General features: G+C 41.8%; 1 protein-coding gene across 4 annotated transcripts in view; it reads left to right on the forward strand.

Moving 5' to 3' along the window:
* Positions 1–25,001, forward strand: part of bcas1 (brain enriched myelin associated protein 1) — a 113,764-nt gene that overhangs the window by 20,663 nt on the left and 68,100 nt on the right. For all 4 annotated transcript variants that reach the window (XM_080205005.1, XM_080205009.1, XM_080205006.1 and 1 more), the window contains exons 2-3: positions 613–694; positions 8,984–9,053. In XM_080205005.1, coding sequence (XP_080061131.1) covers positions 613–694; positions 8,984–9,053 — 152 coding nt within the window. The remainder of the gene's footprint in view (positions 1–612; positions 695–8,983; positions 9,054–25,001) is intronic.

The following is a 25,001-nucleotide window of genomic DNA, read 5'->3' on the forward strand; positions in this document are numbered from 1 at the left end:
TCTGTGCCATTTTTGCAGGTGCTGCACTTGCACAACTTCCCTTAAAACAAACACATTTTGCAATATTTGAAATACTTTTGATTTCCAAGCATCTGACTCCCGGATAATTTTAAAATATCAGGAGCCTGAAACAGGAAAAGCCAGTTGGAAAAATCAGCTTCAAAATTTGAGGAGCTTGGACATCCCCAACCATCCTGTGCAATGATTCTTCCACTGAAAAGAATAAATGGTTAAAGTTTGGGGTGGCCTACATGCTTGATACTGTGAAATATAGGTGACTAGGAATGAATATGCACATGTGAATAATTAGCTTGGCATCTAATGCTGTGCTGGATTGTGTAGCACAAGATTCAGACTTCGAACTCCTGAAATTTATTTGCATTGTTTGATTTTTCTATTCATTGAGAAGAGCTCATAACGTGTACATAAGTTAATCCTCGGAACAAATCCAAATAAGCTTTTTCACTGTTTCCTATCAGTCTTCATAATGTGCAGGTCTTGCAATTCCATTTTATTGCTACTGCTGTTCCTGGCTGGTATTTGCATTGCAAAGTTTAAATCGTATGTGATTTGAAATTAATGGATCTTCATTCTGATTTTGTATTTAAACAGTATACTCACCATGGGTAGTTTAACATCACACGAACCTCAAGATGAATCTGTGACAGAATCCTCAACATCGGAGCAAAACACGGTAATACTAATATTAGTTAATTTTTCTTCACTCGTATTTTTGAGAGTTTAACTTTTTGCAGTGTTGCATTCAAGGTTCAGCATGTTATCGATAGTAAGTATTTTAAATAATTAATGCAACCTTCAAGTGACATAAAGAATGAAAACTGGAGTCTTGTGTGTTCGGGGAATGCAGTTGAAATAGTTTAGGGTGAAATAGAAAAGGATCTGGAGCCAATGGTAGGCACACAACATGTCCAGTCACTGCAGAATGGGCCAATAAAGCTGATGCGATGCTGAGTTATATAGTTAAAAAAAACTAATGTTGAGAAAGTCATATAACAATTTTTTTTAAATCAATCATGGCCTGGCCAGAATTTATTGCCCATCCCTAATTGCCCTTATGGTGGTACGGGTAATGTATTAGCATGGATAGAGGATTGGTTAGAAACATAGACATAGAAACATAGAACACTACAGCGCAGTACAGGCCCTTTGGCCCTCGATGTTGCACCGACCAGTGGAACCAATCTAATGACCCACTAACCTAAACTATTCCAATGTTATCCATATGCCTATCCACTGACCATTTGAATGCCCTTAAAGTTGGCGAGTCCACAACTGCTGCAGGCAGGGCATTCCACAACCTTACTACCCTCTGAGTAAAGAACCTACCTCTGACATCCTTCCTATAATTATCACCCCTTAATTTAAAGCTATGTCCCCTTGTGTTAGCCATCACCATCCGAGGTAAAAGGCTCTCACTGACCACCCTAGAAGAAACCGTAGGTTAACTAGAAGAAAGCAAAGAGTGGGGAAAAAAAGGGGTGTTTTTCTGGTTGGCAACCAGTGACTCGTGGTGTGCCTCAGGGATCAGCGTTGGGGCTGCAATAGTTTACAATTTACATCGATGATTTGAAGTTGGGGACCAAGTGTGTCAAAGTTGCAGATGACCCGAAGGGATGAGTGGTAGAGCAAAGTGTTCAGAGGACGCTGAAGGTCTGCAGAGGGATATAGATAGTTTAAGTGAGTGGGCAAGGGTCTGGATTTAAATTGCGGCTACCTTGTTGAATGTTTTTAAGGCAAGGATAGATAAATTTTTGAACTGTAAAGGAATTAAGAGTAATGGTGAGCGAGCGGGTAAGTGGAGCTGAGTCCAAGAAAAGATCAGCCATGATCTAATTGGATGGCAGAGCAGGCTCAAGGGGCCAGAAGACCTACTCCTTCTACTAGTTCTTATATGGTAGTTAAGAGTCAACCACATTGCTGTGGATCTGGAGTCACATGTAGGCCAGACCAGGTAAGGACAGCAGATTTCCTTCTCTAAAGGACAGTGATCCAGGTGGGTATTTATTACGATTGACAATGATTTCATGGCTATCATTAGACTTTTAATTCCAGATTTCTTTTATTGAATTCAGATTTCACTATCTGCTGTGATGGAATTTGAACCCAGGTTCTCAGAGCATTGCCCTGCATTTCTGGATTAGAAGTCCAGTGACAATATCACTCCATCACCCTTCCCTTTTGTTTTGGTTACACTGCACCTTAAGTTTAGCATTTGATGGAACTTACAGCAAGTTGCAATCTGTTTTGCACACTGACTGGTCTTCCTTCCATGGGTTGTATAGCAGGGGTGGTCAACCTCCTACCATCTGTTTTACAACCCTTGCCAAAGTCAAGGTCAGCAAGACATAATGCAACCCAAAGTAGAATCATGAGGTTTATCCTGAACGCTGAACAGTTGAGGAACTGTGAGAAAATCACAGGCTTTTCAATGTTCAAATTGGGAGTGTCTGCTAAGGGTAAATAATGCAGTAATGACACAAAAGATATTTGAAGTATGACTTTGAATTCTCCATTGCAGTAAGGCGAGGCCAAACATAGTGAATTTCAAATTTAGGACTGACATCAGGATGTTCTTCTTCACACAAAGATTCATCATACTTGGAATGGACTTCTTAGTGGGGGGGCACGTCAGTAAGAGTTGAATTCTGTAGGTTGTTGCCTGATGTGTTAGCTAAAGGGGTTTTAGTCGGACCAGAGTTCAAGGCTCACGCACACAGTTTCTTATTTGTGATGTGCATATCTGAGAAATATGCCAAACAGACACCCAGATAGGTAGCTCAACACATCAGTAAATTAAATGTGCTCTCTTTTTATAATTATGTTAGGAAGAAGTAAAACAGGAAGCATAAAAGGCAAAGGGAGAGTTTGAGAGCACATAGAATTTTCCTGCCATTTTAGATAGTATGTGTATTTTTCTGTAGTTTGGAAAAACATTCATTAATCGCCTCATTTACAAAAATTCACTGTCTTAGTAATGCACAGGGTGAACACTGTAATCTGCTATTGTTGATTATTGAATGCTGAAATTTTTTAGTGATGCTATCTCAAAGTTTGTATTGTACTCATGAGTCATATAAGCTCATGGGTGGAATTTAATGCGTGGGGTGTTTGATTGGGTGGGGTGTGCAGGATAGAAAGTATGCTACATAATCACCTCTGTCTGTTTAAGTATGGGGCAGAAAGACTTGTGGCCAAGCTTATTGCCTGGACTTTGAGTGTGCAACTAATGCTTACTTGAGGGCCTCATCCTACTGCCATAAGTATTCAGACAGCAGCATGTGGAAGTGGGGTGGGAGTCAGGCCACTCATGCCTGATTGGGGAGCCTGACTGAAAAACCTGGCACCGGGAAGGGAAAATATGGTTGCCCAGTCCACAACCTTCCCCTACCCCTAAACTTACCTGCATAGCATTCTCACAGATGGGTGCGCTTTCCTTTACACTCATCTTACCAGCTCTCCCCTCCCTGCAACACCCAAGCTGCCCTCAGTTACCTTTGGGTCAGGGATCCAAGGATGATTTTTGGTATGGCTCCAAGCATATTCCCAACAATGGCTACTGCTCCAGGGACTTCTACAATGGAGAATTGCTAGCCTCTAATAAGCAGGAACTCTTGTGGATTTCGGTACTACTTTTTATTCTTTTCACAGGATCTGGGTGTCATTGGCTACTCCTTTAGTGCACATACCTTCATGAACCAGTGCAGTCCATGTGATGTAGGTACAACCACAGTGCTGTTGGGTAAGGAGTTCCAGGATTTTCCAGCTACAGTGACAGAACAGTGATATAATCCCAAGTCAGGATGTTGAATGACTTGGAGGGGAACTTCTAGATGTTGGTGCCCATGAATGTAATGTCCTTGTCCTGCTAAATGGTAGCAGTTGTGGGATTGGAAGCTACTGTTTAAGGAGATTTTTTGGGTTCCTGCAGTGCACCTAGTAGATTGTATGCACTGCTGCCACTGTGCATCGGTGGTGGAGGAAGTGGACCTTTGTCAATGGGGTGCCGATCAAGCAGGCTGCTTTGTCCTGGATTGTGTTGAACTTCTTGAATGTTGTTGGAGCTGCACTTATCCAGGTAAGTGGAGAGTATTCCATTACACTCCTGACTTGTGCCTTGTAGATGGTGGCCAGGCATTGAGGAGCCAGGAAGTGAGTTACTTTTCAAAGTTCCTAGCCTGTGACCGCTCATATCGCTGCAGTATTTATAGTATTGCTCTAGTTCAGTGTATGGTCAGTGGTAAACCCTAGGATCTTGATAGTGCAGAATTCAGTGATGGCAATACAATTGAAAGTCAAGATGAAATGGCTTGATTCTCTCTTGTTATAGGTGTTCATTGCCTGGCACTTGTGTGGCATGAATATTACTTGCCATTCATCTGCCCAAGTCTGTATATAGTCCAGGTCTTGATTCATTTGGACGTGGACCTCTTCAGTACTTGAAAAGTCATGAATGATGCTGAACATTGTTTGCTGATCTTCGCACACTCCCACTTCTGACCTTATACTGGAGATAGAGCCATTGAGGCAGTTGAAGATGGTTGGGCCTAGGGCATTACCATGAGAAACTCCTGCAGTGATGTCTTGGGACTGAGGTGATTGATCTCCAGCAACCACAGCCATTTTCATTTCTGCTAGGAATAAATCCAAACTGATGGTGGTAATTGGCTGGCTGAGATTTATTCTGCTCTTTATGTTCAGGACATACTTGGGCAGAAGAGAGTGTTGTAACTGAGCTGGAACAGCTTGGATAAGGACGCAGATAGTTCTGGAGCTTAAATATTCAGTAATATTGCTGGAATGTTATCAGGGTCCGTAATTTTTGCAGAAACGTGTGCTTTACAGCAGTCTTTTGATATCACATGGAGTGAATTAAATGGAATGAAGATTAGTATCTATGATGCTGGGGACCTCCAGAGGAGGCCAAAATAGATCAACCATTCAGCACTTCTGGCTGAAGATTTTTGCAGATGCTTTAGTGTTATCTTTTGTGCTGGGCTCCCCCCATCGTTGAGAATTGGGGATATTTGTAGAGCTTCTTCCTCCAGTGAGTTTAATTGTTCACCACTGTTCACAACTGGATGTAATAGGACTGTAGAGCTTAGATTTGAACCATTGTTGTGGGATTGCATATCTTTGTTTATCACTTGTTGCCTATGCTGTTGGCCATGCACATAATCTTGGGTTTTAGCCTCGCCAACTTGACTCCTCATTTTTATGTATGTCTGCAGTTACTCCTGGCATGTCCACCTACACTTTTCATTGAATCAGGCTTGAGATGAGCTTGACTATGTTTGACATTATGGCAGCATTTGACAGACTGTAGTATCAAGGACCCCTAACAAGAATGAAGTAAGTTGGAATTAGGGGAAAACACTGCACTGGTTCAAATCATACCTAGCAGGGCTGAATGGCCTATCCCTCCACCTATTTTCTATGTTTCTAACACAAAAGAAAGTTGCTATGTTTGTTCGAGATCAATCATCACAGTCTTTGGACATCACTGCAAGAGCTCCTCAGGGTAATCTTCAGCTTCTTCATTAATAACCTGCCCTCTATCCTAAATGAGAGGTGGGGATGTTTTTGAAATTCAGCACATTCACAACTCCTCTGAGACTGAAATAGTCCACATACACATGCAACAGGACCTTGTCAATATCCCGGCTTGAGATGACAAGTGACTAGTAACATTTGTGCCATAGAAGTGTCAGACAATGACCATCTCCACCAAGAGAAAATGTAACCTTCGCTCCATGACATTCAATAGCATTACGATAGCTGAATCGTTTATTAGCAATATCCTGAGGTTTACCATTGACCATAATCTGAACTAGAGCAGCATTATAAAGTAGTTACAAGAGCAGCCAGAGGTTAGGAATTTTGCAGAGTAACTCACCTCCCCAAAGACTGCACACCACCTACAAGACTTAAATCAAGAGAGCAATAGAAGATTTATATTTGCCTAGATAAGTGCAGCTCCCAAAACACTCAAGAAGCTCAACACCATCGAGGACAAAGTAACCCAGTTGTTTGGCACCCCATTCACCACCTTAAACATTCACTCCCTCCACCACTGTGGCAGGTACCATCTACAAGATGCACTGCAGCAACTCACCAAGGCCCCTTATGCAGCATCTTCCAAACCAATGACCTCTGCCACCGAGCACAAGAGCAGCAGATACATGGGAACGCTCCCACCTGCACGTTCCCCTCCAATGGGATGCTGGCCTTCATAGCGAGGGGGATTGAATATAAAAGTAGGGAGGTCTTGCTGCAGCTGTATAGGGCACTAGTGAGGCCGCAGCTGGAGTACTGTGTGCAGTTTTGGTCGCCGCACTTACGCAAGGATATTTTGGCCTTGGAGGGAGTGCAGAGGAGGTTTACTAGGCTGATTCCGGAGTTGAGGGGGTTGAACTATGTGGAGAGGCTGAATAAACTAGGCTTGTACTCGTTAGAGTTTAGAGAGGGGAGATCTCATTGAGACATATAAGATGTCGAATGGGATGGATAGGATCGAGGTGGAGAGGCTCTTCCCGCTCAGAAAAGACAGTAGGACTAGAGGGCACAGCCTCAAGATAAGGGGGGGGGGGGGGGGGGCTGTTTAGAACGGAGTTGAACAGGAGCTTCTTCACTCAAAGGGTGGTGAATCTCTGGAATTCTCTGCCTGTTGAAGTGGTGGAGGCTGCCTCGCTCAGTATTTTTAAGACGCGGGTTGATGGGTTTTTGATAAGCGAGGGGATTAAGGGTTATGGGGAGAAGGCGGGAATGTGGAACTGAGCCACGACAGATCAGCCATGATCTTATTGAATGGCGGGGTAAGCTCGAGGGGCTAGATGGCCTACTCCTGCTCCTATTTCTTATGTTCTTATAAGCTACTCATCATCCTGACATGGAAATATATAATTGTTCCTTCACTGTCACAGGGTCAAGTTCCTGGAAGTCTCTTCCTAACAGCAGTGTGGGTATACATATATTACATGGACCGCAGTGGTAAAGGCTGTTCACCACTACCTTGCTAAAGGCAATTAGGAATGATCAGTAAATGCTGACCTAGCCAGTGGCACCCACATCCCATGAACAAAAAAAAAGGAGGGATATGAAATGTGAGGTGTCTGTACAATAAGAGGCCTGCCTTTTAGATCCAAAGTGATTTTATGAAGTCTGAGAGGTCATGCAACTTCAACACATGGTAGAAATACTTTATTAGTAAGGAATATCACCGATTCATCTGGCCATTAAGGACTGCAGCCCATTCATTGTCCTCTAGTCTTTGTCAGTCCTTGCACTGTGTTTTTGGTCTTAGCTAATTTTTCCAATGGATTCAGGTATTCTTTTGGCTCTGATTACATCCATTGCATTGTTGAGATTACTCCAGAAGTGAACGGAGAAACTAATGGGAAGCATATTGTGACTTGAAGACAAATGTTTATTTTTCTTCCTGAACGCGTTTCGAAAGTTCACATGAGAATGAAGACACAATACCAAACATCAACACGCTGACAGTAAAGCTTTACTCCCATTGAAATCAGTGCATTGTCGTGAGGAGGGTTGAATGCCCATGTAATATAATGATATCACAATTGCCCAGAAGTCTCAATCGAGATATGTATTCTACGAGAAGACAATGTGTGCATTTAGTATGCAACAGACTCATTTTAAAAATGCTAACTTCTCATTGCTTTCTTACAGTTGCTGAGTGTGGAAGTTGAATGGGATTACATGGACTGTTGTGAACTTTCTGGCCTTCCCGTTGGCTGTAGGTGTAATGAGTTAGACAGGGCGATGAACTGCGGTACAAGCAAAACACTGCAGATATTGTGTCTCTGAACTAAAAGCAAAAGAAACTCAGTATTTGTGAACAGTTAATGTTTCAGCTCAATGACCTTTTATTGGTTCTGGTAAAAGGTCATCATCCTGAAATATTAACTGTTTTTCTCTTCACAGATACTGCTGAGCATTTCAAGTTGGGTATTAGTATTGTTATACGAGTGAAATATAAGCATAGACACAATGTAACTGATTTCCTTTGTTCTGCCTTTTGAGATTAACTGGTCTTTTCTAAATCCAATCAAAAAGAAAGACATTGATATTTTGTATTCTGATATTGCACAGATTTTGTTTCTGACCTTCACGCATTGGCATTAATAATTTTAACTTTATAATCTTGACTCCATAGAATGTATGAGTGAGGTTTTACTGCCCTGCCACAGTATATACAATTTTGGATCCATGGGGTGCATTCTCTACATATGATAGGAGCAGCAGTAGGCCACTCAGCCCCTCAATCCTCCTTCACCATTCAATAAGGTTACAGCTGGTCAGATTGTAATTTAAATCCCACATTCCTGCCTACCCTGATAACCTTTCACCTTCTTGTTGAACAGAAATCTACCTTGCTCAGCCTTAAAAATATTCAAAGATCTTGCTTCCACTGCCTTTTGAGCAAGAGAGTTCCAGAGACTAATGACTTTGAGAGAAAAAAATCTTCTCATCTCTGTAATAAATGAGTGACCCTCTTATTTTTAGACAGTGCCTCTAGTTCTTTACTCTTCACAAGAAAATTTCCAGGATAGTTCAATTACCTACTGGAGGATAAATGTATGTACTGAAGTGTATGCAATTCCCAATATACTTGTAATAGTCCTCAGGAAAATATTTTTTCTGAAGAAATTTATGATCAGTGTGTTGCGTATGTAAAACTCTCATGGGGATATTGGTGAATACAGAATTTGTTAGGCTGGCAACAAAAGCCTTAACACAGTAATTCACATATGACTTCGTCAATCATAAATTATCAGATTTTCCTCATTCAGTTATTAAACTGTGCATCCATAGTTCTACATGGTATGAATATAATTCTTAAATTCCCCAGTTGTTAATTTAATAGCAAGATGTCACTTGCCTAATATTCAAAGTATGGTATAACACTTATCTTTTGATAATTCTATATACTTTCCTTCTTCAGACTGGAGCTCAGACTGTGATTTTGCAGAATGGTCCCACTGTCGGAAACCACTCGCAGAACTCCGTTCAAAGTAAGCACATTACTGTTATGTATGAACTGTTCAAGAAGTAAACCTCAAGTTAACCTTTGTACCATTATTCTCCACATTCCAAGTTTTTAACATGGAAGCTGATCGTATAGAATGCCAAATTTAAAACAAATCTGTACTGCAGCCTGCCAACATTGAATTAGCAATCAACAATGGCTAGCTTCATCAGTTGCTCAGATCTTTTGAGACATCTTACCCTTTGAGGATAATCTGAGGTGGACTGGGCACTTTTCTGGATTGAAAATGGCAGCATCAGGCCCATGCATGAGTTTGCATGATATACAGCAAGCAGTGATTTGACTGGCGTTGTCATTGTCCCACAGGATGGCTTAGCTCCAACCTGTTTCAGCATCAAGCTTGCACAATGAGCACATGGCTCAAACTCATGAATGGGCGTAAGGTTATCTATGTCCATGTCCAATGCCTTTCCCCAATATACTAAAGCTTGGGGGACATCCATTATCTGGTTCATTCCCCAGGGCAATGCGTTGACCAAATCAATCTGCCTGGTTTGAATTTGAAACAAAAACATGGCAGTTAAGAGTTAATTGTTCTCCACTGCATTCTCCATGGCAATAACTGTATCAGCACTCTCTGCTCATGCAGTACAAATTGTTGTTCACTCCACTTGTTGTTGTTTAATCTTGCATAGCTGCCCTGATGAGTACAAGATGAAAAGCTTCAGCAGCCTGTCACTTGTCAGCAATACTCAGGTTCTGTACTATCAAACAATTATTTTTTTAGAATCATAGAATCCCAACAGTGCAGAAGGAGGCTGTTCAGCCCATCAAGTTTACACCGATTCTCTGTAAGAGCATCCCATTCAGGTCCAACCTCTGCCCTATTGCCATAACCGTGTGCATTTTTTTACCTTGGACAATCCACCTAACCTGCACACCTTTGGACTGTGGGACGAAACCAGTGCAGCCCTGGAGAGAATGTGCAAACTCTACAGATAGTCTACTGAGTCTAGTATTGAATCTGGGTCCCTTGCACTGTGAGCAGTGTTAACCATTGTGCCACCATATGAGACATATAATATCATGCACACATTCCAATCCACCCAAGCATGTACAAGTTTTCAATTCTGATATACAGCTTGCTGCAACACTGAAGTAAAAAAATCACCTGTCTTTGCATACTGGTTAGTTAGAATGGAAATTAGAAGCTTGATTTTCCACGTTAGGCTGGTTTTGGGAGTGTGAGTACTGGTGGAAGTTGGAAAATCACCCATTGCTCAAAGAATAAGACCTGGGTGTATCTAAATCTCACAGTCAATCCATTCCAGATGGGAAGGACCTGGATATCACTTAGTAACAACAAGTAGCTTTGTATCAACGACTGGAATTGGATTGCAAGGATCTCAAAATAGAGAAAGGGGATGAGTCCACATCAGCAAAGGACTCTGCTTTCCTGGTAGGGCCTGGAGGAGCACTTTTATTTCTGCTGGTCTTACAGGAAATTCATAAAGAATTTAAAAGCCTGAGCTATCTGATTCTGGGTTCATGTAAAAGCTACAATTGTTTCCTGTTTAAGCTGCCAAGTTAAATTGCAGTCAGATGCTGATGTTGCAGTTTTCTTCTATTAAAAAAATGGAATTGAACAGGTGTCCTTGTTGTCTGCATAGTTAATCAGGTAAGTAACCTGGGTGATTTTAATTAGTTCCTGCTGGCCAATTATTCCACCAGAAAACACAAAGTGAACTCATTTATTTAAATATTTCTTTTGGGTGAAATGTTTAACTGAGGCTTGGTCTGCCATGCCAGGTGGACATAAGAGATCCCATAGCCCTATTTCGGAAGGGGACTTACCTCCCATGTTCCAGCCATATATTTATCTCTCAATCAACATCACCAAACCTCTATCTGGATATTATCACATTGCTGTTTGTGAGATTTTGCTGTGTCTGAATGGGCTATCATGTTTCCTATAGTAACTACACTTCAAAAGTACTGCATTGGCTTTAAAGAGCATTGAAACCTCCAGCACTTATGAAAGGCAGCGTGCAAATGTAAGGTTATTTTACATGAGAAAAGTGTAAAAGTGTATTCCAACAACAGAATATTTAATTTTGCTATTGTGCATATGTATTCCTATTTACCATGGAACCATAGGATCCCTACAGTGCAGAAGGAGGCTGTTCGACCCATCAAGTCTGCACCAACTCTCTGAAAGTGCATCTTACCCAGGCCTACTCCCTCCCTATACCCTATAATCCTGCACTGGGGATCTTAGCTAATCCATTTTACTTGCACAACTTGGGACACTAAAGAGGCAATTTAGCATGGCCAATCCACCTAGCCCACACATCTTTGGACTGCGGGTGGGAACCGGGGCACCTAGAGGAAACCCATGCAGACACAAGGAGAGCATGCAATCTCCACACAAACTGAAGGCTTGAATCAAACCCGGGTCCGTGGCGCTGAGTGCTTTACCACTGTGCCATCCGATTATTGCCACGTATGCTATCTATGTTTTGCTCGAAGCTTCGATGATGTCCTGGGGTGGATTTTAACTGTTCCAGTCAAACAAGAAATGGCTCATGATCTGTTGCCCATTTCACATTCCGCGCAATTTTCCTTTTCGGTGTAATGCCATCAGTAGGAACAGTTAAAGTGAACTACAATATCTTAAACCTTACTTGCCAAATGCTTAAGTGCAATGATATTTGCAAAGCACTTGGGTGGAGGGGGTAATTTATAACCGTATTAAAATTGATGGAAGGATAAACCCTGCACTCCACTCAGAACAGTACTTTGCAGTCAGTCATAACAGGATGGGTCAGTGTTGTCGTAAACATTAAATTATTTTTAGTGCCATTTTATTTTAAATATTGAAAAGTTTTCAACGAAGGATTGTCTTTGTGAAAATATCTTTTTGCGAATCATTTTTTGTTGGTGTGTTTCTATCATCATGGGCAATGATGCTTGAATCATGTGTCTCAGGGTTGTGAGGAACTGCTGACACATGCATGTACATAGTATTTACACGTGACATTTAAACAGCCGATTGCCAGTTTCATAGCCTGTTCTCTACAACAGTGGGATCAAATGGCCACACAGACTTGGGCACTGGAATTCTACTGCCCTGCCAGCAGGAAATTGGAGTGGGCAAGGGGTGGACAACGAAAATGTCTGTTGACCTTAGACGGGAATTTTTGGTCTCACGTAAACAAGGCTGTAAAACCCCGTTCGGGTTGTTTGGCCTATATTTCTCCTGATTTGTACAGATTTATTTCATAGAAGCCCTACAGTGCAGTAGGTGGCTAGTCAGATCATAAACTTGCACCAACAACAATCCCACCAAGGCCCTGTCCCCATAACCTCACATATTTACCCTACGAATCCCCCTGACACTAAGGGGCAATTTAGCACGGCCAATCCACCGAACCCACCCATCTTTGGAATGTGGGAGGAAACCGGAGCACCCAGAAGTAACCCACGCAGACCCAGCGAGAATGTGTAGACTCCGCATACATAGGGACCCAGGCCAGGAATTGAACGAGGGTCCCGGGCACTGTGAGGCAGCAGTGCTAATCACTGGGTAGCCCTATTTGTGAGAACTTTTCCTATAAAGTGTAAAGCCTGCTAAAGAGCACAGCTTGAAGTAACTTAGCTGAAATGTCTAAGCCTGCAGAATCCCAGACAGTGTGTACCGAACCCACCTGGCTGCCCCTCTTCAACAATGCCCACATCACCCAACAATATACACCTCACCACCACCCCCCCCAACAATGTTCATGCCCCTCCTGATCACCCCAGCCCAAAACATAATGAGTTGGAAGTTGCAAATAGCTGTGCTCCATGAATTGTTCCCTTAGTGTACAGAACCAGAGAAGTACAGGTTCGTAAGCTTTCTGAGACGTATGCAGTTACTCCTGAGTTCCCTTCATAATTTGGACGTAAAGATGGCGGCTCCTTATTAAGAAAGGATGCATATGTATTGGAGGTGTTTCAGAGGAGATTTATTTGATTGCTACCTGGAATGGACGGATTGTCTTATGAGGAAAGATTGGACAGACTGGGCTTATTTCCACTGGAGTTTAGAAGATGAGGGGGTGATGTAAGTATAAAAGATTCTGAATGATCTTGAAAAAAGAAGGATATTTCCTTGTGTGTGTGAGCCCAGAACTAGGGGAAATTGTTTTAAAATAGGGGGTCACCATTACATGACGGAGATGAGGAGAAATGTCTTCTTTCAGTTCTGTGACTTTCTGCCTCAGAAAGAGAGTCACTGAATATTTATAAAGCAAAGCTGAGATTCTTGTTAGAAATCAAAGGTTATCAGGCGTAGATGGGAATATAGAACTCGAAACACAAACAGAGCAACCATGATTCTATTGAATGGCAGTGCAGCCGAGAGAGGCTGAATGGCCTACTTCTGCTCTTATTGGATGTTTATATAATACTAGGGCAAAAGTAAACACAAGCAATGAAAAATTAATTTGTTACCATGGAATTTTTCAAAGCAGACCAGGAGGCCTGTATTGGTGCTGATTTATAAAGAAATATTAAAATAAAAATCTCCACTGCATATTGATGAAGAGGAAATTTATTTCATTCTGAGGTAGATAGGGCAGAATCTTCCACCCTGTCTGTTGGTACAGTTGAAGACAAGGGAACATTTAATCAGGTGGGAAATGAGCAGCTCGCTGCCTTACAGTCTCCACTCAATTTAGTTCAGGGTGAAAAGGCCTGTGGTTAGCTTTTCCACCCCACCGCCAATTGAGGCCCTTAAGTGCACAATTAATGAACATGTAAGGGCCTCATTCTGCTTTCATCAACCCAGTTGAGGTTGTGCCTGGTGCTATGTGGGAAGAGGCGGGTGGTGTTTCCCTCTCTCAAAGGTTTGTAGTTGCTGATTGAGGAACCTGGCACTGAGTGGAGGGTGGCATGCTGAGCACTACCCCCACCCTCATTACCATCCCCCCTACATCTTTTACACAAATCCTTGACCCCTCCCCCCTGGCAAAAACCCCTTCCGCTATTACTTACTTGTGGCTCACGTTGCTTCACGATCATAAGTTTCTGGTGGCTGTCATTCCAATAGTAGCCATCATTTCCCCCATGTTATGCTGCTGAAGAGCTGCTGGCCTTTGATTGGCTTGCAGCTCTCATTAGGCTTGACCTCTGTTGGGGGTCCTGATCCAGGGGATAGTCCTGCCTGCTGGTGGCCTCTCATTTGCCTGATTGGCTCAGTGGGCCTCTCCCAGCTTTCCAATGGAAGGCAAGACCCCCCCCCTCCACAACCACCACCACCACTACCACTTTTGTCACCACAAGTTCCAGCTCAGACTGAATGGAGGAATTGAATCTAGTTCTGACTTGTAGTACCAATTCTCCACCAATAAATGGCTCTAGTGCACTTTGTAAACTGTTCTGGACTTGTTTTCAAAGGAAACAAAAATCATTCCTGCATTGCCAATATCTCTCCTAGACTAGTGTTGTAGAGAGGTCAATAAGTAATCAGAGTTACTTACATTTCAATCATTCCATAGCAAAATTGTTCTGGTTAACTGAAACACCAACTTTCTGTAACCAATAAACTGAGAGTGTGGGTTTTCCTACAAGCCATTCCTTCTATCATGGACCACAGCTGAACATTAAAGATAAACATTTAAATATTAATTTATTGAGTTGGAACCCAGAGACTTTGCTGGTAGCTCTAGGACAAACATGAGATCTTCAGATCAGTTCAAATTGTGTGTTTAATGGATTAGTAATGCAAACACTGAACAAGTACGCCCAGCATGAGTGAATTACCAGGATGTTGCTGTTTAAAGTGTATTTTTTGCAGCACTTGGCACAATGCCATGGGTTGACACCCAACGTTCATGCACATGTATCAAATAATTTTGTGCACAGAGGAAGGAGGTTGAGCTCAGTTTGATGCCGTTACATTAGCAATTCACATGTAAGAATACTTATCACAATTAAAAAGTAATCATTATAAATAAGAGACAGAGTTCATAAGTTAACCTGAATTGAAAGTTTTAGTCATCAAAAATTGGCTACTTTGGTCCTGGGATTTGAGGTGATGAGTCACACAGAAATGAAATCCGCAGTGACCTGTCACACTATAAAAAAACTGACTCCCATGTACAAGTTTATTTTACGTTGCATATTAAACAAAGTTAGCCCAGGATCTTCTATTTAACATATATGTTATTTGGTTAAATTTGTGCTGTTTAATCTCTTAGGTATCCAAGCTGGAGCACACTTACATGTGTATCATACATCTTTCTGTTCAGATTTAAGAGATAAAAAGAAACAAGTATAAGTTATGATCTAGCAATATTCTCAACACTAAGCGTGTCGGGTTAAATTACCACTTAAAAAATCCAACTTAATATTCTCATCCTCATGTTAATATCACTTCCTGCTCTTGCCCCACCCTGTTGTCAAACTCTACTACTCACTCCACAATATTTACATTCTTCCCAGTCTAGGCTCTTGTGCTTTACTCTCTCTTGTGCTTTAACTTAATATTGGAAGCTTTGCTATTAGAAGCTATGCCTTTGCTTTCTAAATCACAGGGTGTGGAATTTCTCCATCTCCCCCGTTCCCACACCCCACCTCACTCTGACACAAGTAAATTGTCAGGTGGACATAGAGTTTACAAAGAGATTTAGACAAATTAAGAATTGGCAACAAAAATAAATGGGCAGGTGGTATATAATGTGGCAGGAATAATAGGAAAGCAGGATATGACAGAAAATGGTTGCCAAACCCAATTATATAGAGGGATCTGGGTGTCCTATATCATGAATCAGAAAAAGTTAATATGCAGGTGCAGCAAATGATTAAGAAGGCAAATGAAATATTGCCACTTATCGCAAAGGAAATGGAATATAAAAGTAGGGAAGCTTTGCTACAATTATATAGGGTGTTAGTGAGACCAAATCTGGAATACTGTGTATAATTTTCGGCCTTTTACTTGAGGAAGGATGTACTGGCATTGGAAGTAGTTTTGAGAAGGTTCACTCAACTGATTCCTGGGCTGAGGGGATTATCATATGAGGAAAGAGTGAACAGGTTGGGCTTGTATCTATTGGAGTTTAGATGAATAAGAAGTGACCTTATTGAAACAGACAAGGTCCTGAGGGGGCATTGACAGGTGGACTCTGAGAGGATGTTTTCCTTTATGTGAAAAACTAGGACTAGAGGACACAGTTTAAAAATAAGGCTCTCTCATTTAAGACGGAGAAAAGTTTTTTTTCCATGAGAGGTTAATAGGTGTATGGAACTCTCTTCCCTTGAGAGCACTGGAGGCTGGGTCATTTTTAAGGTTGAATAAGATAAATTCTAGATTGACAAGGGAGTCAAAAGGTACAGGGGATAGGCAGGAAATTAGTGTTAAGGCCATCATCAGATCAGATCAAATGGCAGAGCAGGCTCGAGGGACTGAATGGCCCATTCCTGCTCTGAATTTGTACATTCTCCTTTGAGACTTTTAAGAAAGGTCCACCTCTGACCAAGCATTTATCACTTCTAGTGCTAGGGCCACGATTATTTACAATATATATTAATGACTTGAATGAAGGAAATGGTTGTACTATTGCCAGGTTTACAGATGACACAAAAATAGGTGAGAAGGCAAGTCGTGAGGAAGCTACAAGAGTCTACTGGGGATATAGACAGGTTAGATGAGTGGGCAAAAACTAGGCAGATGGAACATAATGTAAGAAAATCTGAATATATGCACTGTGATAGGAAGAATAAAGGAGCTAATATTATTTAAATTGAGAAAGACTGCAGAAAGCTGTAGCACTAAGGGATTTGGGAGTCCTTATGCATAAGTCACAAATTGCTAGCATGTAAGTTCAGTCAGTAATAGGGAAGGCAGATGGAATTTTGGTCTTTATTTCAGGGAATAGAGTATAAAAATAGGGAAAACTTGCTGAAACTATGTAGGGCACTAATTAAACCATATGCGAAATACTATGAGCAGCTTTGGTTCCCTTATCTAAAGTTCACTGTGTTGATCCCAGGTACTGAGGGATTTTTGTATGAGGAGGCGTTAAGTAGGTTGGGCCTGTGCTCATTGGAGTTTAGAAGAATGAGCGATGACCTTATTAAGACATATAGGATTCTGAGGTGTCAATACTGAGAGGTTGTTTCCCCTTGTTGGAGAGCCTAAGACTAGTGGACATATTCTCAGAACAAGAAGTTGCCCATTTAAGAAAAAGATGAGGAGGAATCTCTTTTCTCTGGAGGCAGTGAATCTGGAATTCTTTACCGCAGAGATGCAGTAGTGGCTGCGTTGTTCAGCATGTTCAAGGCTGAGATGGACAGATTTTAATCAGCAAGGGAAACTAGGGTTATGGGGATAAAGCGGAGTTGAGGATTCTCACATCAGTTAAGTTATGACCTCATTGAACAGTGGAGCAGATTCAGTGGGCTGAATAGTCTATTCTACTCCTATCTCTTCTTTCTTCTAATGTTGGACTTGGCATTCATATATATCTGATTCTGACTTTGAAACTCTTTAGGATCTTTTTCTTCAAAAACAATGAACAGAAAAGAGATTTGTGAAACTGACTGCAATTTGTGCCGAAAGTTTTGAACATAGCAAGATCCAAACTCAAGGTCACAGCATAGATCCATGTCAGAATTTTTTATTGATCGGAATGGATCTGATTAAGTCCAGGGCACTGTCGTCACACATGCTATCTATTAACTGTGATTTGCAGGCACCAGATTGGTCACCTGATGGGACTGTATTCCATAGATCACATTATAGACCTGCTGAAACAATCCAGTGATTGTTGATGAGTGGAAAATATACAAAAGCCGCTGCTAAAAGGTGAGGTCGAAACATGGTTTTACTTAAGCATGTTTTTACTTATTAAATGCACAATGACAACTGTCTGACATACATGACAGACCACAATTAACCAGTGGTGAGTTACAGTACATCAAGTACAGCATTGCAAAGCGCCCTGTTTTACCTCACATTCTCACTAAAAAGTGAAAAGAATTCTGAGATCATTCATTAACATTCCCAAACTATTTTAACTGAGTGCAAGAATGGACTGCTGTGGTGTTCTCCTGTGCTGCAGATTTTTAATACAATACACATCATATCTCACAAAGGTGGCCAATTTTCTGATCAATGTATGACAGATTTTCCTATAAAATCAAACTGCCATTTTAGGAAAACAAGTGAGAAGTTAATGAAATGGCCAAGTATATTGTCACTGAACAGGAGTGAGGCAGAGTTGAGAAAGTTGCATAAAACACAAACTGCATATATATATATATATATATACATCTCTTTCCTACGATTTCTTGTTATCCTCTTGTATTTGCTTTCTTTTTCATCATTCTGTCTCTTTGCTTTCTTCATTTGTTCCATCTGAAGATATCTGCAGAATTGATTACCTGATGAGGAAATTGCATTTAAAGTCTGCAGGCGTCAAAGGTATGTAGTACAAAGTACTGAGTCTTCACTTCTCTAACAGTACTGGCCACACCTATCCCTTGATAATCTTTAACTAATTTCTCCATTCAGTCTACTTTGTTTTGGATCATTATTTTTCCTCCTTTCCATCCCAGTTTTTGGAATGCTGTCTGTGCCTCTGGGCATCTTTTCTAAATGTTGTATTTCACCCATGTAAAACCTCTGTTCTAAGCTTAATTTCTGTCTCCCAAAGTTTTCTTTTAATTTCTGTGTTTAAACTGGCTTGCTCCTAACTATTAAGTTATCAGGTGTCACACTAACTATACCTCAGGTGTTGCATGATCTAATATTAACTGACTGTTTGAGAGAATATAAGAAAATAAGTTTGGAGTAGTAATGTGATCAGCAATGATGGTTTCAAGTGAAAAAAATGAGGGGAATGAAAATTATAGACCAACATGTATTGAACATGGAAGGAAGTACTCCTTGGGGGGGTTTGGTTGGAGTCTGGCTCACCGACCCTGGAAGCAGATGTAGCTGCCCACAGGTACAAGTGAATGTCAAGGTTGACTGGTTAGAACCACCTTGGTTCTCTGAGATTGTGTTCCTGTTGTTTCGGAAACAGTTACACCCTTGCACCCACTCCTCCATCCCTTATATTTTCAATACAAACTTAAGCCCCCCTCCATGCCACCTCCATAGCCACTGACCCAGAATTCCCTCATAGGCTGACCTCGGGAGCCAATGGAAGATTAAAATAATAATCTAATGATTTAACAGAGTTATCATTAATACCCTTGATAAGTGAAAAAAAATCATAGATTCCATTCAAAACTTTTAAATCCTCAAGTGGCTAATTTATTATAATAACAAACATATTTCAGTTCAGACCCGACGTCAAAAAAATTCTTTAATAGTCCCTTCGAGCTGTCAGTAAAACTGTGAACTCAGAAACTCTGCATTTCTGTTACAACCCTCCATTGGAGTGATATTTGTTATCTAGAAAGGTGTGGCATGATCAGACCCAAATCACTGCCCCTCCCCCCCCAGCCTCCTTCTTCCTTCAGCCACCTAACCTAGCTCTTCAGCACCCTCCCGTCCCCTGAGCCTTGCTCTGTTCCCCACCTCCCCCAGCCACATTCTCTTACCCCACTCCTATCATTCCCCTCCATCCTCAGTTTCTCCTGCATGCTCCCGCCCCCGCCCTCCACACTACATCCTCGCTTTTTCTCTCCCACCACTTCTCCTGGGCTCATGCTCTCACTCTGGCTTTGGACCCACCGTTTCTCAGCAGGGATCCCTCCCTGAGCAGCAGTTATTCACACAGTAGAATAGTTAGCAATATAAAGAGCAGCTTAGGAAGGAGCTCTTCTGGCTGCACATGTGTGACTAGGGGTGTGACCCCTGCATCTCCCAATCACCAAATGAGTTCTGGGTGGGTGATTTTGGTTCAAATATTGCCGGGAATGCATGCATCCATTCGCATGTTCCCAAGATGTAGTTTCTGAAATGTGTTTGCTCTTTAGTGTTTTCTTTTGAGGTTTGACAGTGATGGAGAGAATTGGGGATTGAAATAATTCAATTTTTGGCTTGGATTTTTCTTTCCCAATGTTGGTGAATGCTGAGACGTTTAGCCCCATTGTGGGCTACAATGGCAATGCAACTTCTGGCAATCTCACAGGCAGCAAAATCTGCAAATCTGTGGGCCCTGGATCAGCGCAGTGAATAACCTACTCCATCAACTAAAATTTAGAAAAATCTATGCCACAAAAGTAGTGATGTTAACTATTATCTGCAACTTCATCACATTTTGTCATGATTGCTGGAACTTAGAATTTCTCTTCATGAACAAGCAGTTTGATTTATTATTGTCACATGTATTGGTATGCAGTAAAAATTTTTGTTCCTTGCCTGCTATACAGACAAAGCATACTGTTCATAGAGTACACAGGGGAGAAGTAAAGGAGAGGGTGAAAAGCAGAGACTGAGATTAAAAGACAGAATTAGAGGGTGTGCTGGGGACAGCTCGCAAGAAGTCACCTGGCTCCGGCGCCATCTTGGATTTCTCTAGCAATCCTAGAATTTAAAATCATGAAGTACAAGCAGCCATTACACATTCATCTCCAGCAATAAAAGGCAAATATTTTCCATACACACTGAGTTTATTTTCCAGCTATTACAAACAGGACAACCTTAAGTTCAAATATTAGATATGATTCAAAAGAAAATATCTATATCTTACATTATCAAGGTATTTCCCTTTAAAACAAAGTACAGAAAACACATTCATTCTTATATGTTTTACAATTTTAAAATCGTTTGGCGGTTTTCTTATTTTTTAAAGGATTAAATACTTGGAGAATATAACTGAAAGTTGATACTCCTCAGCTACTTATGCCACTGTTGACTTTTTCCACCAGCAGTTTGAGGTGGACACAAATTTCAACAAATAAATTAACACACAATTGAATAAAAGTGTCATGCGGCTTGTTTATCTTGTAGGTGTGGAACTCTGGTTTATTGTGATTGATAGGTTCAGTGTAAGACTTTGTTAAGCCCCATAAGTACTTCGAGATTGAGCATTACATATAACAATTTGAGACATAATCAAATGCCATCTGTCAGATTTTGTGTATTTTACAGGAAGAGGGCCAGTACAAATATGCCTTATATTAACAAAAAGTCAAATAAGTGAACTAAAAAAAAGAGAGATTGTATAGTTCATTAACAAGTGGATAATATCCACAATTCTTCAACAGTTCATGCCCATGGGATTCCCTGGTTCTGCTTGTGGTGCACCCCTTGCCATGGGTTTCCTGGCAGCGTGGGATGGCATTAATGGGAATTCCCATTCACAGTGGCGGGACCAGAAGCTTCAGCCACCAGCAAACAATGCATCATCTCCCACCACCGAAAAAAACGCTGAGGGGAGGCCAGAGAATCTCACCCAATATTTACTTCAGCGATGAGATTTCAGCCTGGATTTCCACTACTGAGGTGAGTAGCTGAGGTGGTAAATTTCCTGACCCACCTCAGTAGAAAAGGCCCCTAACTGATGTGATAGATTCGGGGGCTGGTGGCAGAGCTAATGTTGTGCTGTTGCATCATGGGAGAAGACATCAAGCACAAGTCAGGTGTGTACTAACTGTTCCTGGCTATTGACACAAGAGATGGGGCTTCCACAGCAAAATATGAAAATTAATGCTGTCTATTGACCTTGTGTTATGAAGAATCACATGGTAATAACCTCAAATTTGGCAAAGTTTCTCTAGACCAACAATCTGTGATGACCTAGATTGGCATATCGCCTAAGGGGCCACATATGCAGAACCTTACCCCTTCTACCTACACCTTCAGCAACTATCTATCAGGATGCAGACATCCTATTGCGCCTTCCCTATTATCTTTACAGCAGTGCATCGTAACCACAGATGAGTGTGATTCAGAGAGAGGAGGCCCTGGCATGCTTCAGAGTACAACATGCTAAGTTGTCATGACAGGAACATATGCCAGGACGCCCTGCATTCACAGAGGCCACCCACCTCTGACCACCACCAACATCAGTCTGTGCTGAGCTGGAGAATTATGCTCCTGCATGTGTGCAGCAATGAACAAAGCTTGAAGCCTTACTTACCCACGTGCTTTCCTTATTGTCGTGGCAGATTGTCACAAAGGACACCAGCTGCTGAAATATAGGGGGTTTGCCATCCCTTGCTTCTGCGACCAGGGCCTCTGGATTCTGGTCAAAGATATGTTGCACAGGAGGGAGAGTATATACCCCAGAGGAAAGAGAAATGCCCGAGTGTAAGAGTGTGGCATGAGATTGTATCCACCATGGGTGAAACAATGAACATCATCTTTCCTGGGTTCAATGCTGCAAGAGGTTCAATGAACTGCTGCACTGCAGCAAGGTAAATTGTACGTCAAAAGCACAGATGTATGACATCTGAATGCAGCATCTTTGAGGCAGACATGCACAGTGATCCATGCTTTAGGAGAGTTATGTCCAAGGCACTCATGTAGGTTTAAGCAGTTGTAGGTTGACATAGGGTATGACCACTGTTATCCACGCCACTACATCAATGAGCTTTCTCCCGTCTGGCACTCAGTAGCATCAGTATGTAGTATCTATAAGATGCACTGTAGCAATTCACCAAAAATCCTTAGACAGCATCTTCCAAAACCACAACCACTTCCACCTAGAAGGACAAGGGCAGCAGATAAATGGGAACACCACCACCTACCTGCAAGTTCCTCTCCAAGCCGTTCACTATCCTGATTTGAAAATATATCACCGTTCCTTTGCAGTCGCTGGATCAAAATTCTGGAATTCAGTCCCTAATAGCATTGTGGGTCAACCCACAAAACATGGACTGCGGCAATTCAAGAAGTCAGCTCACCACCACCTTCTCAAGGGCAATTAGAGATAGGACAAGCTTATGTCAAGTTGGCCTGGATGGAGGATGAGCTGGTGGGGCTATGGGTGGCTCACACCATTGAGGAGATCTTAATGAAAGTAGCAAGAATTCTAACCGAGCTCACTATCAGTGATGGAAATTCATCCTTAACAGATACCAAAGACAATGTTAGAGGTACTTTCCAATATGGTATCAATACTGTTAGACAGAAGGGAATATTTATATGAGGGTTCGTGTGAAGGCAGATCTCATGATAAGTGTTCTGCAAAGATAGTTGAAGGCATTGGCTTGGATCCATGTGTGTCTCAAAATGTCAGGGGCTTATTCTAATTACGTCTCATGTCTCACACAGATCCCATTGGCAGTCACACAGCCTTTCAAGGCCAGTTTATCCCTTGGACATTAGGAGGAAGAGATGTCCATGGATGCACAGTCACACCTGACCAGCCCACTATCCACCAACACAGATGCATTTCAGAAATACGTAACACGTGTGTTGGCTTGGCTCACGAGAGTGCAACAGAAGTTGACAAAGCCACCTGAGAACAGACCCCCTCAGAAGAGGGAGGGCAGTGGCAGTCATGCTGTAGTAGACATTGAGGTAGGCCCTCAGCCGTCACCTTATGGGGCACAATTGGAGTATTGGTAGCAGATCTGTGGATATAAGGCAGAGTTCCCTAAGACAATGCCAGCTCATGCACTTTCGAGAGGAGAAGTTCATTATGGTGATGAGTTAACCTTGGGGATTTGATTATATGAGCTTCCACTATTAGAGAATGATCAATCTCATGAGAAGGTAGTGTTACCCAAAGTGCGTTCAAAAGCAGCATGGTGCCCTGCAAAGGGTTCAAGGTACTCTGCATAAAACTGACTTGGGTAGGGGGTGTATATTTGCAATGTGTAACTCTCAGAAAAATATGTGTGTAAAGATTGACTCCAGTTCTGCCCTTCCAACTACCTTCCCAGATAAAACAGTTCACATTGATTTAACTAGTGGTGAGGGCATTTGGCCTTATACTTCAGCCGATAGTACTCTCAACTCTGAGAAAAATCGTTGTGATTTCAAGTCCCAGTCCAAAGACTTGGAGTAGGTTTTCCATCTTGTATCAGGACCCCAAAGTCAGTGTCAAAAGCAGGTCCTGACCCCGCACCGTGCTGGAAGCAGCCATGACTCTATGACTCTACTTAACATAGATTTTGGTCAGATTATCCAATTAGTGACCAGGGGCACCATTCAATTTAGGAGGCACTCTGGCACAGAGAGAGGCCGCAGTCTGCTGTTGCAGGTGAGAGGGAGAGGGCATCTCCAGGTTAAGATGACATTTCAGCACTTTTAAAACATTTGAAGTGAGAAAGGCCACATCTGCATGAACATGATCACGGGAGGGGAAACCACACCACAGCAGCTGTGGCCTGGTTAGCTGGAGAGGTCTCAAACTGATCCGAGAATAATGCCCTCCTTGGTCTTCCACTCGAAGGCCACCTACAGGTTTGCACTCCCGATACCATAGAGGGCCCATAGGCTAATTGGCAACAGTTCTGTAATTACTTCTCACAAAATCCCACTGTTTGTGTAACTTTGAATATTTGGCTGAGGTTGCTTGTTCACAGACAAGTCACAACACAGTGCTTAAAGATTCAAATGTGAAGTCACACTTTGAAAATTAATATCTTGTGCCCTAATACTTCTACAGTGACATATGGTGGCAACTAAATATTCAAAAATTTCTAACGCAGCATTTTTTGCATTGTTCAGCAAACTACTCAATTGTATCTTGAATGCTGAAGTTTTCTCTGCAAAAATAAAATGTCGTGCTGAATTTAAAACATTGTTTAAGGCTGCAATACACAACTGCTCCAAACTTCTGCCTTTCACATCTATAACAGGGTTGTAGAAATACAATTCAAGCAGTGCATTTCTCGGTTAATGTAGGCCATTTTAGATAATGTATTCAGCATCTATTATACAACAGGTTTATTGTAGTCACAAAATGCTGACCAGTCACAAGTTCTGCAGGCTTCTGTCATAGAGCTTGCATTGTGCATTGTGTGATTTAGTAGTTGCATGAGTTCACTTTCAGACCTTGCCTGGGACACGTCCTACAAAGCC

This window comes from Carcharhinus amblyrhynchos, chromosome 16 (genome assembly GCF_965287045.1).
Source record: "Carcharhinus amblyrhynchos chromosome 16, sCarAmb.v2.hapA, whole genome shotgun sequence".
Taxonomy (NCBI): Eukaryota; Metazoa; Chordata; class Chondrichthyes; order Carcharhiniformes; family Carcharhinidae; genus Carcharhinus; species Carcharhinus amblyrhynchos.